At 49.9% G+C, this 25911-nt stretch overlaps 1 protein-coding gene across 2 annotated transcripts in view; it reads left to right on the top strand.

The window, feature by feature from the left end:
- spas (spastin) overlaps positions 1-25911 on the top strand; it is a 99417-nt gene that overhangs the window by 5938 nt on the left and 67568 nt on the right. For both annotated transcript variants that reach the window (XM_065439012.1, XM_065439014.1), the window contains exon 3: positions 6405-6783. In XM_065439012.1, the coding sequence (XP_065295084.1) occupies positions 6405-6783 (379 nt within the window). The remainder of the gene's footprint in view (positions 1-6404; positions 6784-25911) is intronic.

Below are 25911 nucleotides of genomic sequence, written 5' to 3'. Positions count from 1 at the left end.
TTGTATGGCCCAACCCCCGAAACACGGAACTTTCAAAAAAAGGAAAGGCGTTCTTTTGCGAAAGCAACATGCAACATATGTAGTCACGACGTGTGGAACATTCGGAGTTCCCCCATTATCGGACTGGCCGAAATTCCGTGCCATGCCGCCGACATCCAATTTCACTATAGCTCACTGAGCGGTGTAGATGTGTTTGAGGCCCGTCGAAGTAGCCAGGCGTCCGAACTTGTTCCGAGCGAGGTATTCAGTGATTGCAACCTCCTTTGCCTGCATGATCGCCGTTTTTACGAACTCACAAGCCCCACTATAGATCAGTGGCTGCGACGTTGCACTGCTGAGCTCGAGGTCTATAGGGTTCGATCCTGGTATCCGTATTCCAGATAAGGGTGAAATAAAAAAAATGCTCGTGTACACTTGAATTCGTCTGTGGTCTGAAGATGCGCAGGTGGCCCCAAATTAATCCGGAGTCGACCTATACTGCGGCTTGCCTCATCATCAGATAAAGGCCTTGACACGTAAAACTCAGTTATTTATTTTTTCGTCGTTACGAACATTCCCGCTTCGCTTTGTGTCCTGACAAAATCAGAAGCCTCTTTTTTTTCTTCTTCTACTTCGTGGCATCGATTTTTCAGCGGTCGGCTGTGTGTGGCTGTTGGGGCCAAACGGCATCCTCGAATCTAGCTAAGCCGACTTGCGGCAGTCGTACGTTTATTTGTGAAAGAAAGGTGTCGGACTGTACATTCAAGTCAATACGGCGCATTCCGTCCTGCGATTTTTTTTTAGTGTGTTCCGCGGTGAACCTCCGTTGAAACTTTACAAGACGATAGAATGAGTGCGCAATGGATACGGAAAAAAAAAGTAATTGGATCGATCGATCGATCGAGGGTGTGCGCGACAATTATTTCAGAACACCGATTGAAGCACTAACTTTGAGTTGGGACTTAGTGAAGCATGAATTACTATTCTAAATCAAGGGATGCTTGCGATGTACAGTGGAGGTATGTACACTAGACGCAAGGAGCAGGTCCACTATTCTATCAGAACTCTTTCGTTTATATTTCAGGGAGATTAAAGCAGAGAGCATCGTTGTTGCTTTCTGGGTGTCGCGGCCAAACAATTTAGCGTCAATAGGTCAGTGTGAAGTCATACGTGAACGAAAAAACCAGTCAAAAACACAAAAGATAAGAGGGGAGGTTCACACCACAACGACCAGTCGGTGTGGTGTGAACCTCTCCTCTTGTCCTTTGTGTTTTTGACTGGTTTTTTCGTTCAAGTATGTACCAACTGGCCCAGATTTCAACCCTTCTGCAAGTCATACGTCTCAAGTTATTTTCGAGTGCTGGGGCCATTTTCGATCGGGGAAAAAAAGATTCCACGTCTTCCTTAGTTCAGTCTTTTGTTCCTTCGGAATAAAATGTAGTCGTTTTTTTTCCCCTCCATAAGCACTCGACATCTTCCGATGTAGAAGCTGTCATAATCCATGACGTCCTGTCAAGCACAAGGTCGCGGGTCCAATTTACAGGTCGTGGCTGTCGCGTGCATTTCGATGGGGGGCACAAAAAAAAAATAACAGAAAAGGTGGCAGATTTGCGCGACCTAGAATGATCACAGCTCAACGACCGGAGAAGCCGGCCGTTTCGATCAGTTGCAACGAATTTCCAACTGCCTGTCATTGAACTGCACGCTAGAAAACGTTCCCGCATATATGACTCGCCCGTTTGGAATCTTAGCCGCGTATATGTATCGTTTTCGAGCATATTCAGAACGACTTTTTTTTGTTACAATGACTCCTATTTATTGCACACATTTCTAACTTCGCACAGAGTTCGGCCGTAAAGATCCCCGAATTTTCGTTAAATTTAATCTCCCGTGGACAGTGGGCCAAAATTTTGCGCCGTTCGTAAAACAATCGAAATTAATAGGGCTCCGATACACTTGTGTACGTAATTTACCTCAAATGCAATAATTAAGCCACTCACTATGAATTTCGCCACATCACCCAACGTACCCCTTATTTTAACTCACACACACACACACACACACACACACACACACACACACACACACACACACACACACACACACACACACACACACACATATATATATATATATATATATATACACAGTGTGTGTGTGTGTGTGTGTGTGTGTGTGTGTGTGTGTGTGTGTGTGTGTGTGTGTGTGTGTGTGTGTGTGTGTGTGTGTGTGTGCTAGGTTCCTTTTTTAACCCCGAAAACACCGGGAAAGCAATAGCTTGTGCAATATTGACACGTGAACTTGTTTATCCTTTTCCGAGTACCACACTTGACTCGCTAACAGCCTAAGGTTATCGCTGAGCGCAAGAGGCGCCTCTGGAACTTAGTCGAATTGTTATCCTTGATTTTGTCAGTTGTCCATGTTCTCGCCGAACCTTGCGTAATCAGGTTGTATTTCGTGACGTGAATAGCGTTGTACTTTCCGGCAAGGCACGCAAGCACCACCAGAATGACGCTTGAACCTTCGACTAGATATGTATGGACAACCCACTGAAAAACTATGGGGTTTTACGTGCCAAAACCACTTCATGATTATGAGGCACGCCGTAGTGGAGGGCTCCGGAAATTTCGACCACCTGCGGTTCTTTAACGTGCACCTAAATCTAAGCACGCGGGTGTTTTCGCATTTCGCCACATCAAAATGCGGCCGCCGCGGCCGGGATTCAATCCCGCGACCTCGTGCTCAGCAGCCCAACACCATCGCCACTGAGCAACCACGGCGGGTGATGGACAATCCATATGGCAGGGAAGAAGTTTGGGCGTGTTGGTGGGATATATTCAGACTGCGATACATAGCGCAAAAAATGACACAGGGACAAGCAGAACACAGGACGAGCGTTACAGTCCTCTGTCCTGCTTGTCCCTGTGTCATTTTTTGCGCTATGTATCCCAGTCTGAATGAATCCATATGGGTTGTGTCCAGATTTTCTTCTTATTATTATTTTTGAGTAGAGCATCGGCTATACCTGTTTCGTCTGAATTCCTCACCACTGTCTTTCGGTCTCTTAACGTTACGTCCTTCTTTTATACCTAATAAAAGCAAATATACTTATTAGGCCACTCTATGCGTAGACCGCGCTAACACGTCATAGTACTAGCGCCCCTGTGCCCTCACACAAACGTGGACCTCTGCAGTGCACTTGATGCATCGGGATCCATTGTGGCCGCCATCCCCTCGTATCGCAACGTGCGAAGCACGTTTCTTTTGTCCGATGCTTTTTTTTTATTCTTATGTCGCCTTCAACCTTTTGCATTTAGTGACGACAGCGCATAGTGAAAGAAGAGCACGCTTTACGAAATCGAACTCTGCAAGCGCCCTGCGTTTCTTTCAAGCTCGCTTTTGAGAAACGGAAGGAAATAAGAATAAGAAGAAAGTGAGCCGATAAATGTAGATCTAGAAAACGTTGCACACGCGGCAAACGTGTTCCTTTCATCTCGCGTCACGAAGTTGTGGCCATCGTAAGGAAGTGAAAGCAGCGCCCCTACGCGGTATTACACGACCTTTTTACACGCCAAGCAAGGTAAATCTACCTGGTAGCGAAGCTTCCATAGAAGCCCATGTATTCAAGACATTGCGGTTCATAAGGCCTAGCGCCATCTGTGTGACGAGGGAATACTTCCGGCGGAACAAAAGCAGCGTTGCACCATACCCGTTAAAAACGGAAGTGACGTCATTTTCATTGTGAATGGCGCGAAATCTGTTTTCGTACGTGGCCGGTCGTTAGAGCTGCATATTCAAATGCCCCGTAATTCGACTCGATGGGCGTTTCGAGCTTTTTTAGCGCTCGGAGCAATGGAGCCAAACGTCAGTCGTACGGGGTGTCGAAATCGCTCGTGCACATGCGCTGAACAGCGTTTCTTCGCAGGCCAATGAAACCTTTGGGCGCGGAATGCTCGTCGCATCGTCGGACGTCAAGCCCATGTTGCAGGGCAACCTGCATGGTGGTTGCTGTGAAGTAAACAATTATCTGATGTATCAAACGTGTATCTGGTATCAAACGTAGTGGTAACTCACTACGCTTGCCTGAACACGTAAAGCAGCGATTAAACACACCTGGAAAGAACCGCTCCACAAGAGTTCAGACAAGCGTTGAAGAGCGACCCAACACAACATGTGAGGGTGGCTTTTAGTAGCAGGTAAACTTTCCCGTTCCCCCGGTGTAGGGTAGCCAACCGGACGTTATTCTGGTTAACCTCCCTGCCTTCTGCTTTTTTCATTTCCCCCCCCCCTCCCTCCCCTTTCGAGCTGAATTGTATTGCTATAGATAACGCCGTGAAGAAGCGCTAGCTCCCCTAGGCTAGGCGGCGGCCGCATTTCGATGGGGGCGAAATGCTAAAACACCCGTGTACTTAGATTTAGGTGCACGTTCAAGAACCCCAGGCGGTCTAAATTTTCGGAGCCCTCCACTACGGCGTGCCTCATGATCAGAAGGTGGTTTTGGCACGTAAAACCCCATAATTTAATTTTTTTTCCCCTAGGCTAGGCGCTGGAAAAGAGGTATTTTTGTTAATGGTAAAGTAAAATAGAGTTCGTCTTTTGTTTCATCGCCACACGTAATATAACATTTATTAGGGATTTCGGATTCGTTGAATCCAATGTGTCTTGTTTTAATCGGGAGACGGTTTTTCTTTCGCAATGTTTGCTCCCTCCTCACATAGTTGCGCTTCAGTCGCTGCTCCCATAACCGCTTTTGCTGATGTGTCTGACAATTGCTTCCGGACCTCTTCTCTCGCGAAGCTTCGCAACCCATCTCGATCCACTTTGATGTAGCAGCCAGCGTCGCTAATTAGTACTAGTATTTGTTCCACCAGGGATATGTTTGAATCGTATAGGAATGTGCGGAAAAAAGAGTTGCTTAAGATGTCGAGCCACATTGAATATTTCTCATACGCGCATAGGACTTTTACGGAATTTTAGAGAACGTAGATGACAGGCGTGTAGCCAGAAGTGGGTGGGGGTACCACTCCCCTGCTAGAAATCTGGCTTAAGACGTCGTGCGACCCTCCCCCCCCCCCCCCCCCCCCCCCCTACCACGGTCCCTTTGCTGCCTAAAAGAATTGGTGACTATGCCACTGGTAGAATAAAATAGTTTCATTTGTGCATGGAATAGAGACCATAAAACAAAATTAGCATTCTGGTATCTTACTCCATACCAGGCATTTTCCTTGAAAAAAAAAAAAGGAATGTTAAATAATCCTACCACTTCAATGCGAGCATTGTGAAATTCCTTAAGGAATGTTTTTCTACTGATGTGAATGAAACATGCAGGCTGATCTGATTACGGAACAATTTTCATCCTTAATCAGTTTGCTGTAAGAACATCGTAAAAAAAAAAGACTGGTTCTGATTTATGCGTTATTAGCGTCTCAGTATTAGCTGAACTTACAGTGCAGTGGTATTCCCCAGAAACAATTCTTTTTGTCAATAAAAGAAAATATAAGAGTACGAGTATTCAATACCAACACAAATACCGACCAGTATTTGTGTTGGTATTGAATACCCTTTACCGTTCGGTCGTTATAGAAATTTGAATACGTGAATGCGAAACACAAAGTGATTTCCTCTTTGCGAAGGTACAACGCAAAATGTAGAGAAGCTGCACTAAATATAAAGCACCTCAGGCGGTAAAGTCAGGTAACGTACGTCAAATGGCGTGTCCTACTACAAGCCGCAGCGGCAGCGTACGGTTTCATATTGCAGTCTCCACGACAGCTCGCAGTCGAAAAGACGCGGTAGTCGCTCGTCTGCATCGATCGATCGCTGTCCCGCCGTGAAAAAAAAAAAAAAGAAAAGAAAAAATGCGCCCAGGCGACTTCTCGCCGTCGCTTGAAAAGTGTGTACGTGTGCTACGGGCACAACGCGTGGACAACTTGGTTAATCTCCCGCCACCGGCTCGGCGCTCGCGCCAAACTGGATGCGAGCCAGCGATTGGTCCGCATCCGTGACGTCACGCGCATTTCACTAAGTTTGCTTGCGAACTTGTGCCTCACAATTGCTCCAAATATGTACGATTAACTGAAATTACAAAAGAATGCGCTGCCACCTATGAAGCCGACAACAAACAATAACATGGCAATTTACTTTCAAAAATTACACCAAATAGTTGAATTACTAAATAAGAGAGGGCGCCACAATTTGTAAGTACCAGTTTTGCGTTTGTGTGGTGCGTTGGAAGTTTGCTTGGTTGTAGGTTGTACCACTAGCTCTAGTAAAAGCATCCGGTCACGTGCCTGCTATCCGTCTCCGCTACAACGCGATGGAGAGAGGCGACGAGAGGGAGGGCGAAAAGCGTCTGCTTTTCGGTCAAGCGCACAAAACGCACGCACGAGCGCAGCAGACGAGTCGATTGTTATGGCGATGTGCAGATGGCTGCAAGCGTCGCTCCGCCGGAGATCACGCCCGACGCTGACGAGAGTGCCGGCACCGTCGACAGTGCTTCCCGACCGCGCACGCTGAGGACCGTCGGTGGCTACGTGATCTATCCCGTGCTCGTGGTTTTTTGGCTGCTACGATGGTTTCTCACGAGCGTGTTCACTGTGTTGGTGTTCGTTTTCCGCGGCGGCCGCAGCCAGGACGTCGTCGGTCGACCCCACGGCCATCTGTCGGCGTCGGCCGGCACCTTCGACGCAATGGCGGCGTCCAGTGCGGAGCCCGACGCGAACTTGCTCATTTGTCAGAAACAGCACCACAAGCGGGCCTTTGACTTCCTCTCCAAGGCTCTCAAGTACGACGAGGAGAATGACGGTGAGTCTGCACAGCCTCTCAGCGTGCTGTGTTTGTGCTGACCTGCGTGTAAGCCGCCGTTCGACAGGCAAACGTGCGGGACGGTGGTTAGGGCTAGCCTTTAGCGGAGCACTTTGCTCGCACGCTGAAAAAAGAAACAACTGTGGTATCAGCTGGCTGACCTCTGCAAGTCTCTTCCTGCTCGCTTACTCGCGCTCCTGAAAGCCGCCTCGGTTCTGTGCGTCTAGACGAATATACGTCATGTGGTGACGTCCAAAGTGCGTCACGCTGTTGGGTTTGAAAACGTTGGATAACTCGGCGACGACGAGAAGACGTCAACGCCGGTACCGCGCGAGCGACAAGTCGTGCCTGTGGAGTTTAAAGTGCCACCTCCGTCGCTTTTCAGAACGCGCGCCGCTTTTTGCTCGACGAAGCGCGACCGGCCGACGCGAAAGGAAAGACAGTTAAAACATTAAACAAAAACGGAGCCGAGCACGACAAAGCATATGGGAGGAGCGCTCAAACGCGAAAGAAGACAAAAAGTTTTGTCGGCAACGCTCGCTTATAGCGTACGCCCAGTGAATGCTCTGTTCGTGGCCCCGAGGAAGTTTCCTGCCGCACCTATGTGATGCCTTCCTTTCTTTTGCTCCTCGTCTGTTTCCATTTTACTTGCTTTCCACGCGTTCGCGTACTGTCCGCGCCTCTGTTGCCCCCTTGGTTTATTTTTCTTTAAAGGACACAACCGTAATGGAAGGAGTCAGTCGCGTTTTCATGTAGGAGCACGCGTCTGCACTGCTGTGTCTACGCAGTTTTCAAATTGCTTTGCTCCGAAGGCGTGTTCACAAGTCTGTCCAGTGTTTTTTTTGTTTTGTTTTTCCACCCGTGCACGCACCCAGCGTGTGTTCCTCGAACGCTTCTTGATTGTCGCCCTTTTTTGCCCGCATTTAGCGTTATTGTTGTTTCCTGCACGTTGAAGTACAGTTAGAAAACGCGCGACGTCACCTTCCTTTGTACTCTTCAGAGAGCCCCGTTTCGACATTTCCCGTCTCCACTTGGGGACGTGCACGGTAACGTTCGAGGCCCGCTAGCTTCCTTGCGTGTAGTGGGCGGCGCTAATCTCTTGCCTGTGCGGCTTAGTCGTAGTCCTTTACCCAAAGTCGAAGACCGCTAAGCGCACGCAGCTCTGCAATCGGTTGCTCACCCGAACTCTGTGCCAATGGCCTGCCCTCGTTGGCACATTGATTTATTTTGACCCGCATGTTGGCTCCGCGGACCGCTAGTAGCAGACGAACTTTTTTTTGCTCCCTCCCTCTTTGCAGTTGTTCGTGTGGCTCCATCTATCGGCGACCTCGTAGCCGGGCCGCGTGCGTTGTTTGGTTTCTGCTTTTGTAACTACGATACGCGCACGCCGCCTAGCGCAACCTTCAGTTTCTTGTTGTTGCCGTCGTATCTTCAGCTCGTGGTTGTTTCGTTTGTTTAAATATTTTACCTCTTAGACGCCGGTGCCCGTTACGGCGGCTTCAGTACCGCAGCTAACCTCGTTTGCCGCACGAACACGCGAAGTTCCGCTGGTTGACCGAGCCGTTAGCGGCGTATGGTGGGCGGTGGGCTCCACTGCGTGCGGTTGGTTTACGAGCTGCGTGCGTGCGTGTGTGTTCATGCGTACAAGTTGAAGGGGATGGGGAGGATGGTGGCGAGCAGATGTGCGGTCGCACACACAACACGCTTTTGCGGCTGCCTCGATCGCCTTGATTGTCGTGACTGTTGCGTTGGGGCCGCGGTGGAGCGCCGAAAGGATCGTTCCGTGTTTGCCCGTTTCGTTTTCAGGGTCGTCTTGAGAGTGACACCGCCGCCTCCGCGCTGTTTGAGATATCTGATTGTGAGGTGATTATTCCTTGTCGTGGCGGAAAACGCTTTGCGACAGCGAGCGCTTTCCAAGTCCAGGATTTGTACACCTGCTCGAAAACCCACGAATCTGTAAAAGGCGATTCAAGGGCCCTTGGACTTCCTTACATTCACATGTGCGCCTTGAATTCCTAGAAAACTGGTGGTTGGAGGCGACTTCGGAACATTGCAGTAACTTGCTCCACATGGGTGCTATGCAATGAACGCTGTCTGTCGGTGAACACTCCTAGATGTTTTCTTTTGAGTGTCGCTAAGTGATTGCTGTGTGACGTGCCCATAGCCACCAACTAACACGCTTCTTTAAAGCATCGTTGCCATCGTGGAGCTAGACAAAGCGAGGTCAAGCGTCCAAGCCATGTCACCGTTTCGGTGTTTTGCTGATTGGTTCACACCACAACCATCATGGCTCCCTTTTTGAGTCCTATGCATGGCGGGAAGTTTCAGCCATTTGGCTCTAAGACGAGTATCTTGGCTGAAGTCAAACTACTAATGAATCAGTTTACAGTGAACACTCACTTCGGTGAACTTCAAGGGACCCAAGGAAATAGTTTTAACTGAAAGCTCGCTGAATTGAATATTCACTAGAATATGGAACAGCAGACATAGAGCCAGAAGGGTGAAATGCAGTGTATGGAGATATGTACATCAATCTATACAAAGTGTGTAACAGTTATGTTGCTGCCTATCTCATTTTGAAAACAAATTCCATTTGCACTGGTGCTCTTAAGCACAAAAAGAAACAAAGCTGTCTAAAGTATGTTTTGTGCACTTCCTCTGGCACAGCTTGTTGATGAGACGTGAAGTCTTGCAATGTTCCAATGCAGCCTCGGCTAGAATTGCAGCATCTGAATCTGCCTTTGCCATTGCATCTTCCTTGTCGCACTCTTCTTCTTTGGGACGAACACTGGAAACAATTTCCAGATCTGATAGTTCAGCACAGGTAACCAGCACACTGTCGCACTGCACATAGACACCTCTGGAGGGGCAATTTGGGAGTTGCGGGCATCGACTACGCCAATGCTGTAGAGGGCAAAACTATGTTGAACAGATTTCAAAAATGAGCCTGGCTTCACTGATCAGGGTTGCTCAACTGAAATATTCGCTATTCAGAAATTCGTCTGACTGAAAAATTTTAGCATTGAATGCAGAGGAAAACTGCCGGGGATTTCCTAAAAGTTTGTTATTCTGAAATATTCATTAAACCGCCATTCATACAACTGAAAGTTACTGTATTCATGTAGAAATGTACATGGAGGGGTGAATAGAAAAAGCTGCCGATTAGGCAGCTTGACAGGTTCTCACCCCTGTACATTTGATCAGCAACCGTTTACACCAAGCATAAAAGTAGTAACAAAGAATAATACATGCACAAACATTTTGCTCATCTAGTACAGGTATCATAATATGAAGTAGAATAAAAAACAAACTTGCATGCTGGCTTATACAATGTAGAAGTAAGGTGCAAGTTTGTAAGCTATGTTGAAATGTATTAAAATGATTATATAGGGAAAGAAGACAAAGGAACAAACTGTAAGAAGTATGGTTAAATGCTAGTTTAGTAAGATATTCTAACACAATACGACGATAAGAGCAAATTAGCAGTTTTGGAGTGGTACTTTTCAGCATTTCCTCTCTGTACTTAGTATCGTTTAGTGACACATTCCAACACTCCCAATTTCTTGTAGTATATATGTGTATCGGTAATGTAAGTTTCGCGAGGCGAATTGGATCAGAACATTGGTGCCGTTTTTCTCTTCATAGTGCTTTGCAGAGGCAATGATCATAAAAGCTTTCCGTAGAGATTAAAACATATTTTTATCTATTAGAGGAGCAGCTGCAGGCATCATGGAGCACTAGATATCTCTAATTACCTTGTTTCAGACACGAGCGTGTTTTCTTCTATTAGCTGACATTGTATTGCCCTGTTACAAGAAAGCATTATTTTACGTTAGAAAGAAAACGTGAGTGATGTAACATCCTAATGTTCATGGGTAGTACATCTCTATTCCGATAAAATAAACCTGTTACTCATGACAGCCTTACTATTGTGTAATCAGTGTGGATGTCCCAAAGGATATGTTCACTGAATATCACGCCTAAAGGTTTAAAGTTGCTGACTGTCTATTGGATTTTCACTTAAAGAGAGGGAAAAATCTGCAGGCAGTTGCATGCCCTTTGATCTAAATACAATTGCCTTGCTTTTCTTTCACATGTATAGTTAGTCCATCACTTGAGGACCAGAGCAATAGTTTTGATAGAATTTCATTTCCTTGGCGTAATGGTACCACACGGTTACTATCCAAAGTGAATGAACTTGTATCGTCCGCATATATTACAAATTTTAAATCCTGATCAATCTGTGTGATATCATTAATGAACAAATTAAAAAAGTACGGTCCTAAAATACTGCCTCGTGGGCAAGAAATGGTTTTCACGGTATAAAGGTGACGATGCATTGCTACCACCTGTCTACGATTGCTCAAATAGAACTGAATAATGCTGTGCACTGAGCCACACATGCCATGGAATTGCAGTTTGTGTAAAAGTAGATTGCGGTTCAAAGAAACAAGTGCTGTAGTGAAATCAATAAAAATCCCTAATATTAAGTTTTTACATCCAATGTTCTGTAATATGTGCTCTTTCTGTGTGAGGAGGGTGAGCTCTGTAGGCAGGTACTGCCTAAACCGAAACAGCAAGTTCGTTATTAGGCTGTTTTTCTGTTAAAGTTCACAAGTGAGAAAGTAAACCTTTTTCTAAAACCTTTGAAAGCACAGGCAAAATTGATATAGCCTAGGTCTGTAATTGTTCAAATTATTCCGATCATCCTTCTTTGTGAAGGACCTCCATCTTGGCAATTTGTAACTGCACTGGAAAAGCAGATTAAAAATATGTACGAGTGGTCCCGCAGTGACATCTGCAACAAATTTTGTTCGACGGACCTGCACATAATAGTCGCAGGCAGTGCTACTTTTCAAACCTGAAATTAGAGAATATGCCTTGCACTCATATATCCTGCTTCAGAACACCGTCTTTGCATGATTCTTTGACATGTGTTAGCATGCACTATAGGGGGATGATCCATATCTACAAAGTCATCATTAAAATATTGGCTAGTTCTCTACCATTGCCTAAGGTACCATTAATATTATGCTCAAGAGGTTAACCGCCTTATTGCTACCAAATATTCTATCTACTTTTTGCATATAATTGACAGCTGGTCTCTACCTTACACAAGAGTGCTAATATGCATTTCTAGCATTCTGAATTTCCTTATTCAGCTTTTTACAGTATGCTTTATAACTCCCAAAATTGTGGGTCACTAGAGGCAAAAAAAGGTGTCATACATTTTATATTTAACCTCTATCTTGTTTATTAATTGTTTTCTCTTCCATGGATTATGCATTTTTCTAGATGAATGGCATTGCTTATGTGGAAAATGCAAATCTTAAACCTTCTTGAATTTCATTAGAAAATGTGAAAGGCTGAATCAACATCCTCAGCAGCAAAAGTCACATCCCAAGACATAGCTTCCATCAGGATATATCCGTTATCTAAATTTCGAGACATGATGTTTTGTATAAGGATGTATAGTCTCTATTTTTTGACATCTCGATAGATAGCCATAAATATAGGTAATTGATCACTCAAATCACATGAGATTGTCCCAGATAATATATTGTTAACTTCAAAGCTCGTAAGAAAGACGTCGATTAGCATAAAAGAATGAGTGCTTATTCTAGTGGGTGAATCGCATTAATTCATTATGCTAGAAGGCGAATGACATTGTTACAATGGAAAAGTCAACTCTGAAAATAACCTGCTGAGCTTGAATCATGTGTCCAACTTGCCAGCTGCTTAGCTGCAAGGAATTGTTGTCAACATGGAGATTTCGCTACTTTTTCATCTACAAGGGCAAATCAGAAAGTCTTCGCCCCTATTTTTCATTAGCCAAAATACGGTACACTCGGGTAATTAAATATATACGTCTGTTCTATGCTCCTTCCACTATTTTTCGACGTAGTCCCCACACAGGTGCAGACATTTCTCCCATTGCAGCACTCAATTTGAGATGCCCCTGTGGTAGGATTCATCGACACATGCGGCCTCCCCGAACGCTCATTGTCATGCAAGTCTTCAGCGCATTTTGCGAACTCTCAACACCACCACCTCAGACTTCTCAATATGAGACACCTTTTGCTATGCATAGGCTGCATTTCCCTGTGCATTTCCATGGGCATCTGTCCCTTGCTCCACAGAAAACGAATCGCACTTTGTTGCTTGTACACCGTGCGCGTGTAAAGCACAACCGCCATCTTCAACAACTGACAGAGCGCCATGTCACAGAGCTACCGGCACATAAGGCTGGGCCGGTCCAAGGAAAGTCCACCGCTGGGGATGGATATGTTGACTTCACATTTACAGCTGTTATATGGCTTTAAAAAATAAAAATAAGGGCAGATACTTCCTTATTCGGCATTGTATTTATGTGAATAAGGTTTGTTTTCCCCGCCCTCCTTGTTTTTTTTTGCCTTGGGCATCGTCGAAATACTTGAATTGTCTAGTTCTTAATCGGTTATGTTGTACGAACGCTGTTGTAACGTTATTTTCTGGGCTGCATGTTATCTAAAGCTCTTTTGTATTTCAAAAGAGTTTTCAAAAGTGCACGGAGAGGTGAATTTAGACCGGAGTTTCTGAAGAATGTGACGCCCTGCCGAGCTGGTTCAGTGCCTAAGGCGTCCTACTGTGGAGCACAAGGTTGAGGGTTCATTCCTGGCCATATTGGGAAGTAGACGAGATGCAGTATAATCAAAAAAGCTCTTGCACTTAGACTCGTGCACGTCATACATGCAATCAAAATCAATCCGGATTCCTATGTGGCCTCCCTCGTAGACTCAACAGCTCCCAGAGTTAAAACCTCATCAGTCTAAATTTTTAAGTGTAAGTATACAGTAGGATAGCATGCAATGTGCAGACGTTGTCGAATGCTTGGCTTGGGAATGCGAATGTATTGTATATTGCGTTCAAAGCACATGTGCCTAGTGTAGTTTACGGTTGCGGTTATACCTAGAGCGCCAGAAAGCAGGCGCACGTAAACATCAGATGTTTTGCATCGATATTACGTTTTCCTTATGCACTCTTTTCATTCGATTTTATTATCACACATTGCAGCGAGTGGCTGATGCTGGCCATAACTGAGGTGGCTCGGCGTCATGCCAGAAAGATGAGAAAGTGAAAAATATTGTCGCGTCAGGCAGCCATTTTTATATTTACTGCCCTACACACAAGTGTACAACTATGCACCTGCATTGAATTGTTCATGCAGTGGACGAAGTACCTGTTCTGGCAACGTGTTTCTTCGTTGTCGCGTACACTAGCTGTTCTCAAACCTTGCATGCAATTTTGATGCAGTGTTCATATAGCATAAATAGTTGTCCCCCATCGACCGTCATGCTTTCTTGCCCTTCCGCGTCAATTTTTTTTTTCGAAATTTGCGCGCCATTTTCGACTTCAGACGGAGCTGGCGTGAACATTCCGGCCTTGTGAAACGAGTGCGACATGTTCAGATTTATAGCGCCGCGGAATACGATGGACGGGCCGGAAGGACGAGAACGCTGTGTGATGTGTCCTCGCTGTTCTGGCTCCGTTCATCGCGCTCTGAACGCGTGCGGAGAACTAATAACATTTTGATTGCTTTTTTTAGAACTTGCAGCTAATTTGCGGCGTTCGCGACTTGGCAATCGCGAAACAGGGTTTTCCACGCTCAAGCCTACCTCCGCATCACCTCCCTCACGGTGTCCGGCACCACTATCGCCATCCACCTCTACGCCCCACCACCGGACGACGCCCTACGGGGCATACTCTACCACGCCTTCGACGACTTCACAGATGAAGCCATCCTTGACGATCTGCAGGCAAGCAATCCTGCACTTTCTATTGTGGGTGCCCGCCGTATGGGCAAGACTCCCCACATCTTGGTCACCCTCACGGACCCCAAACTACCCCGGTGGATCTTCTACCATGGAGTCCACCTTCGCCTCCTCCCTTTCCACAACAAGGTGGAGGCCTGTTTCAACTGCCGCTCGACTGGCCACCGGACCGACGTGTGCCCCAAGCCACAGCAAGACAGGTGCCGTCGTTGCGGCGACTTTCACCCCCCACCGCTCGAGGGCTCGCCCCCGACTTGCACCCCCCGCTGCATCGTTTGCAACGGGAATCACTCAACGCATAGTTCCAACTGTAAGCACCGCTACGTGCAGCGCCCTCAAGCCCCGAAGCAAACGGCGCGCCGTCCTCCGCCGCCTCCGCCCTCCAAGTCGACCAGTGACTTCCCACCCCTCGCTCCAGCGGCGCCCAAACCAGCCTCTAAGCCCAACCAGTCGACGTGGTCCCGCGGCCCCCCCGGCGCTCCCTCGGCGTCCTCCTCGCCGCAGGTCGTCGCACTGCAGCAGGAAAACGCCTCCCTACGGCAGCAGCTCACTGCACAAACCGCTACACTTGCGGCACAGAAGACCCAAATTGAATCCTTCCAAGCCCAACTACGAGCTCTTGAGGAGAAGCTTGAGGCAGCCATCACGCTCCCATCATGTCTGCCCTCCTCAATCGCCTCCTCCTCTGACATGGATGTTCAGACTTGCGAAGGAGGCACTAGCAAACGCCGCAGACCCAACACCCCTCCTGCATCTCTCCACTTTTCCGAAGAGGTCCAGGCAGCCATCAAGACGACCCTGGTGGACCTAGAAAAACGGCTGGATAGCCGTTTCACCTCGATATACCAGCTTCTCACGGCACAACAAGCCCTCAATGACATGCGCACCGACCTCACTGCCTATCCCCCCGCCACGTCCTTCCAATCTCTCCAAGAGACGGTGGATAGCCTTGAAGCTTCCATGCTCGCAACCATCCGAGCCAAGCCACCGCTCCACGTCCGCACCACCTCATCCTCTGCCGCCCGACCCTCGCAAGCACCAGCCGAGGCAATACCTCTTTCTTCCGCTACTAATCATGGCTGACCGCTCTGTCGTCACCGTTTGGCAGTGGAACTGCCGTGGTTTTCGCCCCAAGCGTAACCACCTCCTTCTACGCCTTCAACAACTGGACCCCTCGGTCTCTCCTGACGTCATCGTTCTACAGGAGACTCACGCCACCATTTCCCTCTCGGGTTACGTCGCCCATGACCAAGTAGCTCATCACCCTCTGCCCCATCCCGTCACGGCCATCCTCACTCGGCGGACGCTCACGGTCAATCGAGCCGATCTGCCCTTCCCTACGGTCCACCATGTCTTTATCGAGGTCCTACTTCAGCGACGTGAAGACCCCTCTCTTTTTATTCTTAATGTTTATACCCCCCCACGCGTCACCAAAGACCTGTCGCTCGTTGCTCTGCTCCGTGCCGCTGCAGCGAGAGCAGCCAAATCCCCCCTCCTCGTTCTCGGTGACTTCAACGTCAGGCATCCGGACTGGGGTTACTCCAAGGCCGATGGCCCCGGCGCGAGGCTGTGGCAGCTCGCACACGACCTCCACCTCTCCCTGCTTACCGACTCCACGCAACCCACGCGCATCGGCAACAGCGTGTGCCGCGACACCACTCCGGACCTCAGCTTTTGCCGTTACGTGCACGACGCGCGCTGGTCCAATACACATCAGTCCCTGGGCAGCGACCACTACGTCCTCGCCATCCAAGCCCGTACCTCCCCGTGCAAGCCGCGCCCACACACGACCCGCTATACGGATTGGGATGCGTTCCGAGCCCGCCGGCTGCACTCTGCCACCCCCGACATCGAGGACCTTTCGATGTGGACCGACCAGCTACTGGCGGACCTCGACGGGGTCACCGCCTCGATCCCCACCACGGAGGACCATCCGGCAATTGACTCCCGCCTCGCCCACCTCTTAGCCGCTCGCACGAGCCTCACCAACAGTTGGCATAAGCAACGTCACAACCGTCGCCTGCGCCGCCGCATCGCATACCTCGATCGCGAGATCGAGCATCACACAACTGTGCTCGCCCGCCAACAGTGGGAGCAGCTTTGCTCAGGGATCTCCGGTCAGTTGGGCTGCAAGCAATCGTGGCATCTCCTCCGCCACCTCCTCGACCCTGCTTCCGCCAAGTCAGTCGCTCGGCAACAATTACAACGCATTGTCCGGGCCTACCCCGGCGACACACCGTCGCTGATAGCAGACCTGGCCGCCAAATACCTCCAGCTGACACCCCCTGGCACCTCTTCTCCCCCTCTCGCGTCCTACTCCGGGGCCCCCAACCCCGAACTAGATGCCGATATCACGGAAGCTGAAGTCTACGCGGCGCTACACAAGCTCCGCACCACCTCTGCCCCCGGTCCAGATCGCATTCCCAACAAACTACTCCGAAATCTTGATGCCCCTTCGGTCCTTGCCCTTCGGTCCTTGCCCTCACTTCGTTCCTGAATGAGTGCTGGCGCTCCGGCAACCTCCCCCAGTCGTGGAAACACGCTCGCGTGGCTTTCATCCCGAAGCCGGGCAAGAAACTCACGATCGAGAACCTCCGGCCCATCTCACTCACATCGTGCGTCGGCAAGCTCATGGAGCACGTCGTCCTAGCTCGCTTGCAAACGTACACCGACGCTCACCACCTCCTTCCCCACACCATGATTGGTTTCCGCCCCCACCTCTCCACACAAGACGTCCTCTTGCAACTCCACCACGACCTTCTCGATCCGCCCACCTTCTCGGACACTAAGGCTCTCCTTAGCCTCGACCTTCACAAGGCGTTCGACAACGTCTCCCATTCGGCTATTCTTACCGAACTCGCCACCATCAACCCCGGCTCTCGCACCTACCACTACATTCACTCCTTCCTCACGGCCCGCACGGCCGAAATCATCGTGGGAGATCTCTCGTCTCCCACGTATGCGCTTGGATCTCGTGGTACCCCTCAGGGCGCCGTCTTGTCGCCTTTCCTTTTTAATCTCGCCCTTCGCTCACTTCCCGACAAGCTCGACCGTATCCCCGATCTCAAACACACCCTGTACGCGGACGACGTAACTCTTTGGGTCACGTCTGGCTCCGACGGGCACATTGAGCAGACGTTGCAACGCGCAACTGACGTCGTTACAAGTCACGTGCACGCGGCCGGTCTCGCTTGCTCGGCGGCCAAATCGGCCCTCCTCCTCATGCGCCCCCCCGACCGGCGTCGCCACAAGACGCCTCACCCCACCATCACGATTCACGCCAATTCCACTCCCGTTCCCGTCGTCTCGCATCTCCGGGTGCTCGGGCTGATAGTACAGTCAAACCGCCATAATGCTCACACCATCGACCAGCTCTCGCTTTCGGTTCAGCAAACCGCGCGCATGCTTGCTCGTGTCCGAGCGCGGCGCATGGACATGCGCGAACACGATCTCCTCCGCCTAGTGGACACTTTCGTCGTTTCCCGTCTCACGTACGACCTTCCTTATACTCGTCTTCTCAAATCGGAACGCGACAAGGTCGACGTCCTCATCCGCCGTGCATACAAGACTGCTCTCGGCCTTCCCCCCAACGCGTCCACGGCACGTCTCCTCCGCCTGGGAGTCCACAACACGCTCGACGAACTGATCGAAGCTCACCGCACCGCTCAGGTGCAACGCCTTCATCGTTCGCCGACCGGTCGCTACATCCTCTCTTCCATCGGTCATGACACCTCTTCTCACCCGCCAGACCTGCTCTCACTACCGCATGCTCTTCGGGCAGCCTTTTCTATCAAGCCGCTACCCAAGAATATGCTCCCGGGACACCACGACGCCCGTCGCCAAGCCCGTGCGGCCATGCTTCACGCCAAGTACGCCGACCACCCGGCCATCGCCTACGTGGATGCGGCCAGATACGCCTCGCCCGGGGACGCCTTCGCAGTCGTCTCCGTCTCGCCCTCCTCGGTACCCTCGGCACCCTCGGGGCCGACAATCACGGCCGCCACCGTTCGAACGCCCTACGTCGTCGAGTCTGAGGAGGCAGCCATCGCTTTAGCCGCCACCTCGACCAACGCCAGCGTCATACTCTCCGACTCCAAGCACGCCATCTCCAATTTCGCCCGAGGTCTCGTCTCGCCTTCCACCTTACGGCTCCTTCGCCCACTTCTACTGGAGGACGAGCCGTGTCACATTGAACTGGTCTGGGTCCCCGCCCACTCGGGTCACCCCGGCAACGAGTCGGCTCACCAACACGCTCGAGGATTCGTCGACCGAGCGGTGGGCCCCTCCGCGTTGGACGCCCCAATGCCGGAGCCCCTGGTCACCTACCACGACATTACCCAGCACTATCGCCTCGAACGGTACGCCTACCCACCTCCACATGGCAGTCTTCCCAAGCAGTCCGAGATCGCCTGGCGTCGCCTCCAGACCCGCACCTTTCCGTGCCCCCTAGTGTATTCGCACATCCACCCTGGTGTCATTGATCCACGCTGCTGCCTGTGCGGCGACGTTGCCTCCTTGAACCACATCCTCTGGGGCTGCCCGGAAGATCCCCCGCCCGCCGACCTCGTCTCGCCACCCCCCACCGACGAACAATGGGAGGCTCTTCTCTCCAGCACCGACCGAGACATCCAAACACGGGTCCTGGCACGAGCTGAAGACTCCATCGTGAAGCACAACCTGGAAGCCTACGTAGCTTAGCCTCCCTTATCCCTTACCCCTTCTAATAATAAAGTTGACACTCACTCACTCACTCCACGATATAGCTCGCGAACCCGTTACTGAACTTGTTCAGCACTCTTTCGATGAGCAAGATCTGAGTAAACGTATATTTCGCTTCATACTTCGCAAGTAATCTCTGCGGAAGCTACATCCTTAAAACAATTGCACCCTTTGGGGTGTGTATTTGCCTCACTTCGATAATCGTTTGTCCTCCTTGCGTTTCCTTTATTGAAAACGCTGCGCTCACTACTTTCCTGTCGAGAATGGTCATGCTGATAACGTGCATGCCGTTCGTGACTTGGAAGTACCGGGCTAGCAGCGTTAAAGAAAGGAAATGCGCGCAAGAGAGGTGACGATTATTGTTGCGAGACAGATATACACTCCCAAGGGTGCCATTGCTTCAAGAGCATTCCAGTACATTGTAAAATCATTTACACCCTTCAAACGAAAAGGCGTAATTCGGTCTATAACACCCTTGCGTCCAGAAGGAGTGTAAGGGTGAGTTATGAACCGATGTGCCTTTTTTAAGGGTGTAAATGTAGTGTGCGGTGCAGTCAGCGGTGCTTCCTTATAATACTTTGCTGGTTTCGCAGGGCCGTTCTACCTGCGGCGCTCTCTAAGGAATAGCTATACTTCATAATTTACAACTAAAGCTTGGGGCCGTAAGTTAAAGCTCGTGTATCATTGATGCACATCTGCACCGCGAGTGCACACATGCACATGCACATGCATATGCACATGCACCGCGAGTGTCGCGGTGTGCTGCGGGTCGCGCATATCGCAGAAGCGCGTCTCACTACGAATGTGTATAGATACGTTCATATCTGCGACGTCCTCCGCGTGATAAGTGGCATTTACTGGCATAAAAGTGCATCAAATTACATGACGCATAGCCGATGTCTCTTTATATACGTGGTGCAGTATTTTTTTGGTCGCGAATGCTATAGCAGCGTAGGTCGGCAGGATAAGCGGGATACCCGCTAATATTCTTGCAGGATATGTACAATCGCTCGCGCTTATGCGCACTTGCCGAGCAGTGAAAGCAGTCCGCCGTTGCGACTTCGTTGCGTTGCCCGTGTACTACATCTCGCAAGTCGTTTGCAGCACTGCCGAAGGTGCGAGGCGTACGCAGGTGTTATCCTTGCGCTGCGGAATGCAGTTCCGGACGTAACTGTATGACCATTGGCGGGATTGGTTTTACTTTTGCATGGTACAATATACGTTACAGCGATGTGTGACACGTTAGGACCTTTTTCACACGCACGTCGTATTCCGCGAATCACTCTGGCGGTGAACAAATTACGTGACGTGGATGAACACATGTCGGGAGGCATTCGGCCACCCTATTGGATAGGGAGCCCTGTAGCTCTCACAGTGCTACAAACGACTTGAAATGGAGCTATGTGCAAGATGAGCTCACGGAACACCACGTGCTAAAGTGGGACGTTGGTCTGCTGAGTGCGTCTCAATAAGCTGATGCATTCTAGCTAGCGCAAAAAAAAAATATCGTTGTCAGCGCGATCGAATTCGATGAAATAGACCGGAGAAGCGATGGAGCAAGCACTAGGATGCACGATGTGTAACGACTAACTAGCCCGCCATGACATCGATAAGCTTCTGTTATTTTTTTTCACCCAGGCTAGGTTGTCTCTGTCAGTACAAAAGTGTACGTCCGTCTCTCTTCGAGCCGTGGATTGCAGTGACAACTGTACTCGGTTAAACGACCGTGTTTCGCTCAGTGGCGATTGTTCTGGCTCCGGTGGGACGGGAGACGGCCGCGTTTCTGACAAGCACGTGTGCATCTATATAGGCTATTACCGGCCGAGGAGATGGGCAGCGCCGTAGGCTGTCAAACCGGAGCGCCGTTATTAAATAGCAGTCTCCGTTCCATTAGCCGCTTGTTCAGAAGCTGTTGCTAATAGAGAGTTTTAGTGTAGGGGACGCAAGCCGCTTGCGTACGCAGGAACTAGGGGCGACGGTACTGCGCATGCGCAGTGTCCGACGTAGGTGTCTGCGCATGCGCAGTAGCGTGCCCCCTAGCTCTTGCGTACGCAAGCCGCTTGCGTCCCCTAAACTAAAACTCTCTAATGTCGTGCAGCTAACCCGGTTTCGCGATCGTCCATGGTCGTCGCTTGCCAGTCGGTCGCGCTAAGCCATTGCAATGCCTGGAGTGCCAGGAGCCGAAAGTCCGCGACGACGCTGCATGGCTGTTAGCTGTTACCGCCTATTCTTGAATCTAAGCACCACCTTTCCTGGTAAAGGCTAACTGCAACGGATTTTAGGACCGCGTAACTAGCTTCAGATAGTGCAGCCGCCGTTCGAAACGTTTACCCTTCAAGTACGAGTAAATGCGTCGCGAATAGCTCACAAACATATACACGTTTTTGATATCGAAAGTAGAAAAAAACAAACTCCACCATTTCCTGTCGCCGGAAATTGCGCAGAAACCGTAACTTAGGAAATTAGCCCTGCGCCTTGGCATGACCTTCGAGATTAGGCGGTGCCCGCGGTGCGCATGAAATCTTGGAGGCCGTGGTCTGAAATATGCGTCATGTCCGCCCAACCACCACGTGTCCGCGTCGTCTGCTTAGGGGCTGTGTAAATGCTGCTAATAAGAAAGTTGCACAACTACCAGTCCCTGCAGCTTTGTCAAGATTGCGTCAGCAGTTTTAACTACTTTTGACCAGTTCAACCGAAGTTATGTTTTCTTGCAGCTAACTTTTAAGCCTTGGCGCTCTTTTAATTTGATGTGTCGCTGTGTATAGGACGCGAAGGCTACTGCACACTGAGAAACATCGACCTTGAGTCTGTGCGCCCAGGCTTCGCGGAAATTCACGCTTTTCCAACAAGGTGGGGTGCTATACGTTACATGTAGTTAGCACCCCACCTTGTTGTGTCATCTCTGCTGTTCTCTCCCCTACCCTCATCCTGCCACTGCTGACCGCCGCTCAAGTGTCAGCAGACTGCGCTAGACAGGGCGCGGTCAGCAGTTATTCCCTTCCTTTCAATGCGTTTAGCGACCCTTTTGTGAACTAACCGCAATTTCTCGTTATTGTCTAACCGCCCTTGCGGGCATATATCCCAAATATATTGCAGTGGTGAAAACCGCACGTTAGTAAGGAGAGCGTTCTCTCGCATCCTTCTCTTGTGACATCTAGCGTTTTGAGGCGCTGTCGTTGGGACGTGGTGCGGGTTTGCGAACTGGTCCTTCAGGAAGAGGTGCCCGAAGTGCTGGTTGGCTCCGGCGTACGGGTCAGGCGGCACGGTGTATAGTACTACATGGTGCCACAAATGGCCACCTCCCAAAGCATGCTAAACGCATTCCTGGACAGCAGCCGGGATTGGTTCCTTCACAATTGTTCTCTGGGTTTTTAACTTCAATGGAACACGAGTTACCAGCGCTACTGTTACGTAAACTTTTGTGGCCGACTGTACACATGCGCAGTCTGCCACAAACCTTTAGAAAGAGGTCAGTGCTTGCTACTTGCAGTGAAAGCAGTCCCGCTTCATATACGGGACTCTCTGGGCGTTCGTCTCGGTGGCTTGGTGATTGTGCAGTTCTCCATGCTGAGCTCCAAGCCGCAGGTTCGACTCTAACTTTTTGTCCGCTTTCTTACGGGGGTCAGATTGCGGAGACGCTCGTGTACTACTAGATTTAAGTGCACATTAAGGGGCACCCCCCCCGGTGGCCGTAAATTCGTAGCTCTCTTCCGCTGCGCCGTTCGTCATAACCATTCCACTGTGCGGTTTCGGTTCGGGACATTAAACCCGCCCTACCCTCCCTCCCCCGGCTCAGTGTAATATAATGGTGCATCATCGTGTTATTTTGTCGCAGTGAATGCTTATGTTCATGTTGTAAACCTTCTGTTGTAAAAAAAAAACAAAAAAACTTGCGAACATCATTCGATTAGCCCGAGTCACCACCTTGCTGCAGCGAAAGCATCGCTTTATTGCAACCTCTGCTTCATGCAAAATATCTTGGTATTGTATGTTCGCTGCTTTTCTTGCAGGCGCGCATTTATCGAACTCGGTAGAGAGAGCCCCTTTCCCGGGCTTTTCTGCTTCTATTAAAAAGTGCACTGATGTAACAAAAAAAAAGTTGCTTCGCTCGTGCTCTCTGGTAACGTGCAACGGTTTTTTAAATGCAGCTGTGTGCGTTCCCCGCTTTCCCTGCGGCAAATTGGTTTAGAGACCGTAAACGTTGTTTGGGCAAGCCGCCAGCCCGTTTCGTTCTGGTGCACACCTCATTATTGACTCGTAGGGGCCGCAGTTGTTCGTTTTTTGATCCCATTAATTTCGGCCGAACAACTATGAGATCGTTCCGATTCGCCATCGTCGAAACATTAACACTCTAGCCGCGTTTAGGGTTAAACACAATCCTCTTAAGCATGCAGAAGCACGCGTTTGATTCATGAAACCTGTCATACTTGTGCTCCTCCTGCCCTTGTACGATGGCCGGGCGTTCGTGAAGTTCGTATTGTTGCCACAAGGGAACACATTCAGCGATGAAGACTCGGGCGGGGTAGCATAACCTGCACCCCGCACTCTTGTTAACCAGCGGCACTACATTTTTTTGCTCCAACAGCTATCATCCGGTCAGCAGGCACGAGAACCTCCACTTTGGCATAAATTTGTAATTCACGACCGACCGACCGTTCACCACTCCGTACTCCGTCGCCGTGGCTTCTTTTTCTTTCTTTCAACCGCCTTGAAATCGCCTGCGCCATTTCACAAGTGCACCGGGCGTTGTCACCGTACGCAGTCGCCAGCTCTGGACGTACCTCCTTGGCCATTCACCATCATCATCATCAGCCTGGTTACGCCCACTGCAGGGCAAAGGCCTCTCCCATACTTCTCCAACAACCTCGGTCATCTACTAATTGTGGCCATGCCGTCCCTGCAAACTTCTTAATCTCATCCGCCCACCTAACTTTCTGCCGCCCCCTGCTGCGCTTCCCTTCCCTCGGAATCCAGTCCGTAACCCTTAATGACCATCGGTTATCTTCCCTCCTCATTACATGTCCTGCCCATGCCCATGCCTGGGCCATTGGGTCCTTTGAAATGCCGAAAGCGCTTCATTGTTTCGTGTTTCCCTAACTTTCCTGGTACGCGCTGTCATTCTTCAGGGTGTCTACCAACCGGGAAAACCGGGAATTCTCAGGGATTTCGCTTAGTCTGGAAAAAGTCAGGGAAAACTCAGGGAATTTGGGCCTCTATCAGGGAAAATTAGCGGCAATTTTATTGAAAGGGTCGAAAGTCGCGGTAATGCTGGCTCGAGTAGCAGACAGGAATCGTAATGAATCGTCTTTGACGCCCTGTCGTTGGCAGGGGGAGTTGCCAGTGTACAGTCAACGAGCGACTTTCCGGATTCCCGATAATTTGGACGGCTTCGCGGCGCCACCTCGTACCCCATAGTGTCAACGTATCAGAACGTGTGAAATTTCCGACGCTAGAACTCTTTGCCGTCCGATTTTCCGGACGTTCTGCCGCGACCGCAGGTCCGAAACGGCATTAATCAAAGGCACCACCGCTGCCGTCTTGATTACTTCGCCGCCTCGAACCGGCACTCTCGCACGCAGATCCGCTGGCACCCGTTGCCACCACTGCGGCAACGCTAGGCCTAGCTGCTTCGACGTTCGCTATGAAGCTTCTTGCCAGTGGGTGCCGAACTTTTTATTGAAAGAATTCGCTGCTGTCAGCAATGGCACGGACTCCACCTTTGTGCTCCTCGCGATTGGCTTAGAAACCTGGAAAACACGGTGCGTTGCATAATGCCGGTTCGTGAAAGTCAGCTTCGCCTCTGTACAGAAATGTTACTCGGTAAAGCTTACGGAAAAGTATTGCAGTGAAGCATAACAAGCGTGGGAAGGGGCTATTGCCACGGAATACAGTATGTATATCTTAATTATGCACGCGGGCACCCGGCATTTCCTGTCACAGTACGAGCACAGGTATGCCTAATACGTGTACCGACAGGCCTTCAGAGCGTTTTCGAACGTGCCTGTGGCGGTTTGAGCCCCTAAGGGCAGTAAATGACACGCATTTATTTTTTTCCAACTGGCCGATTTTTCGGACGTTTTTGCGGCCCCTAGGGAGCTCGAAAAATCGGTCGTGGACTGTGCAACTGATCAAGATGCTTCAAATGGTCCTTGGGGCGAATGAGTGGCGGAAGGCGGACAAGAACAGAAGTGACCTACGCATTGAGGAATAAACGAGAAAGGAAGCTTGTTGCCGCCGTTTTGAAAGAGCTTGAGCTCAAAAAATAAAGTTTTGGCTGATGCCGAGATGCAGGTGTCCCTCATCCAAACCAAAGTACACTCTTGGAAGCAGTGCAACACAACACTCGGGTGTCGTGCGCGGGCTGAGAGTATGTCAGGACTGTTGAGGTTGTCTTACGAGCTGTTGAGAGAGAATCTCAATTGTGACAGAGTTCAGGCCTCATCCCACTGAGGTTGCGATCAGTTGATAGAAATAGCTCATATTAGAAAATATTTGCCTTTGTATGCATCTCCTTTTTATTCGTATTTGATAATGTCCGACCCTATTTGCAAATTTTTCAAAGACACTTTATTTGCTGTGCATTTTACTAACCCCTGCC

This window comes from Dermacentor albipictus, chromosome 10, assembly GCF_038994185.2.
Source record: "Dermacentor albipictus isolate Rhodes 1998 colony chromosome 10, USDA_Dalb.pri_finalv2, whole genome shotgun sequence".
Taxonomy (NCBI): Eukaryota; Metazoa; Arthropoda; class Arachnida; order Ixodida; family Ixodidae; genus Dermacentor; species Dermacentor albipictus.
The sequence above is the reverse complement of the archived record's forward strand: the minus strand, read 5'-3'. Positions and strand labels throughout refer to the sequence as shown.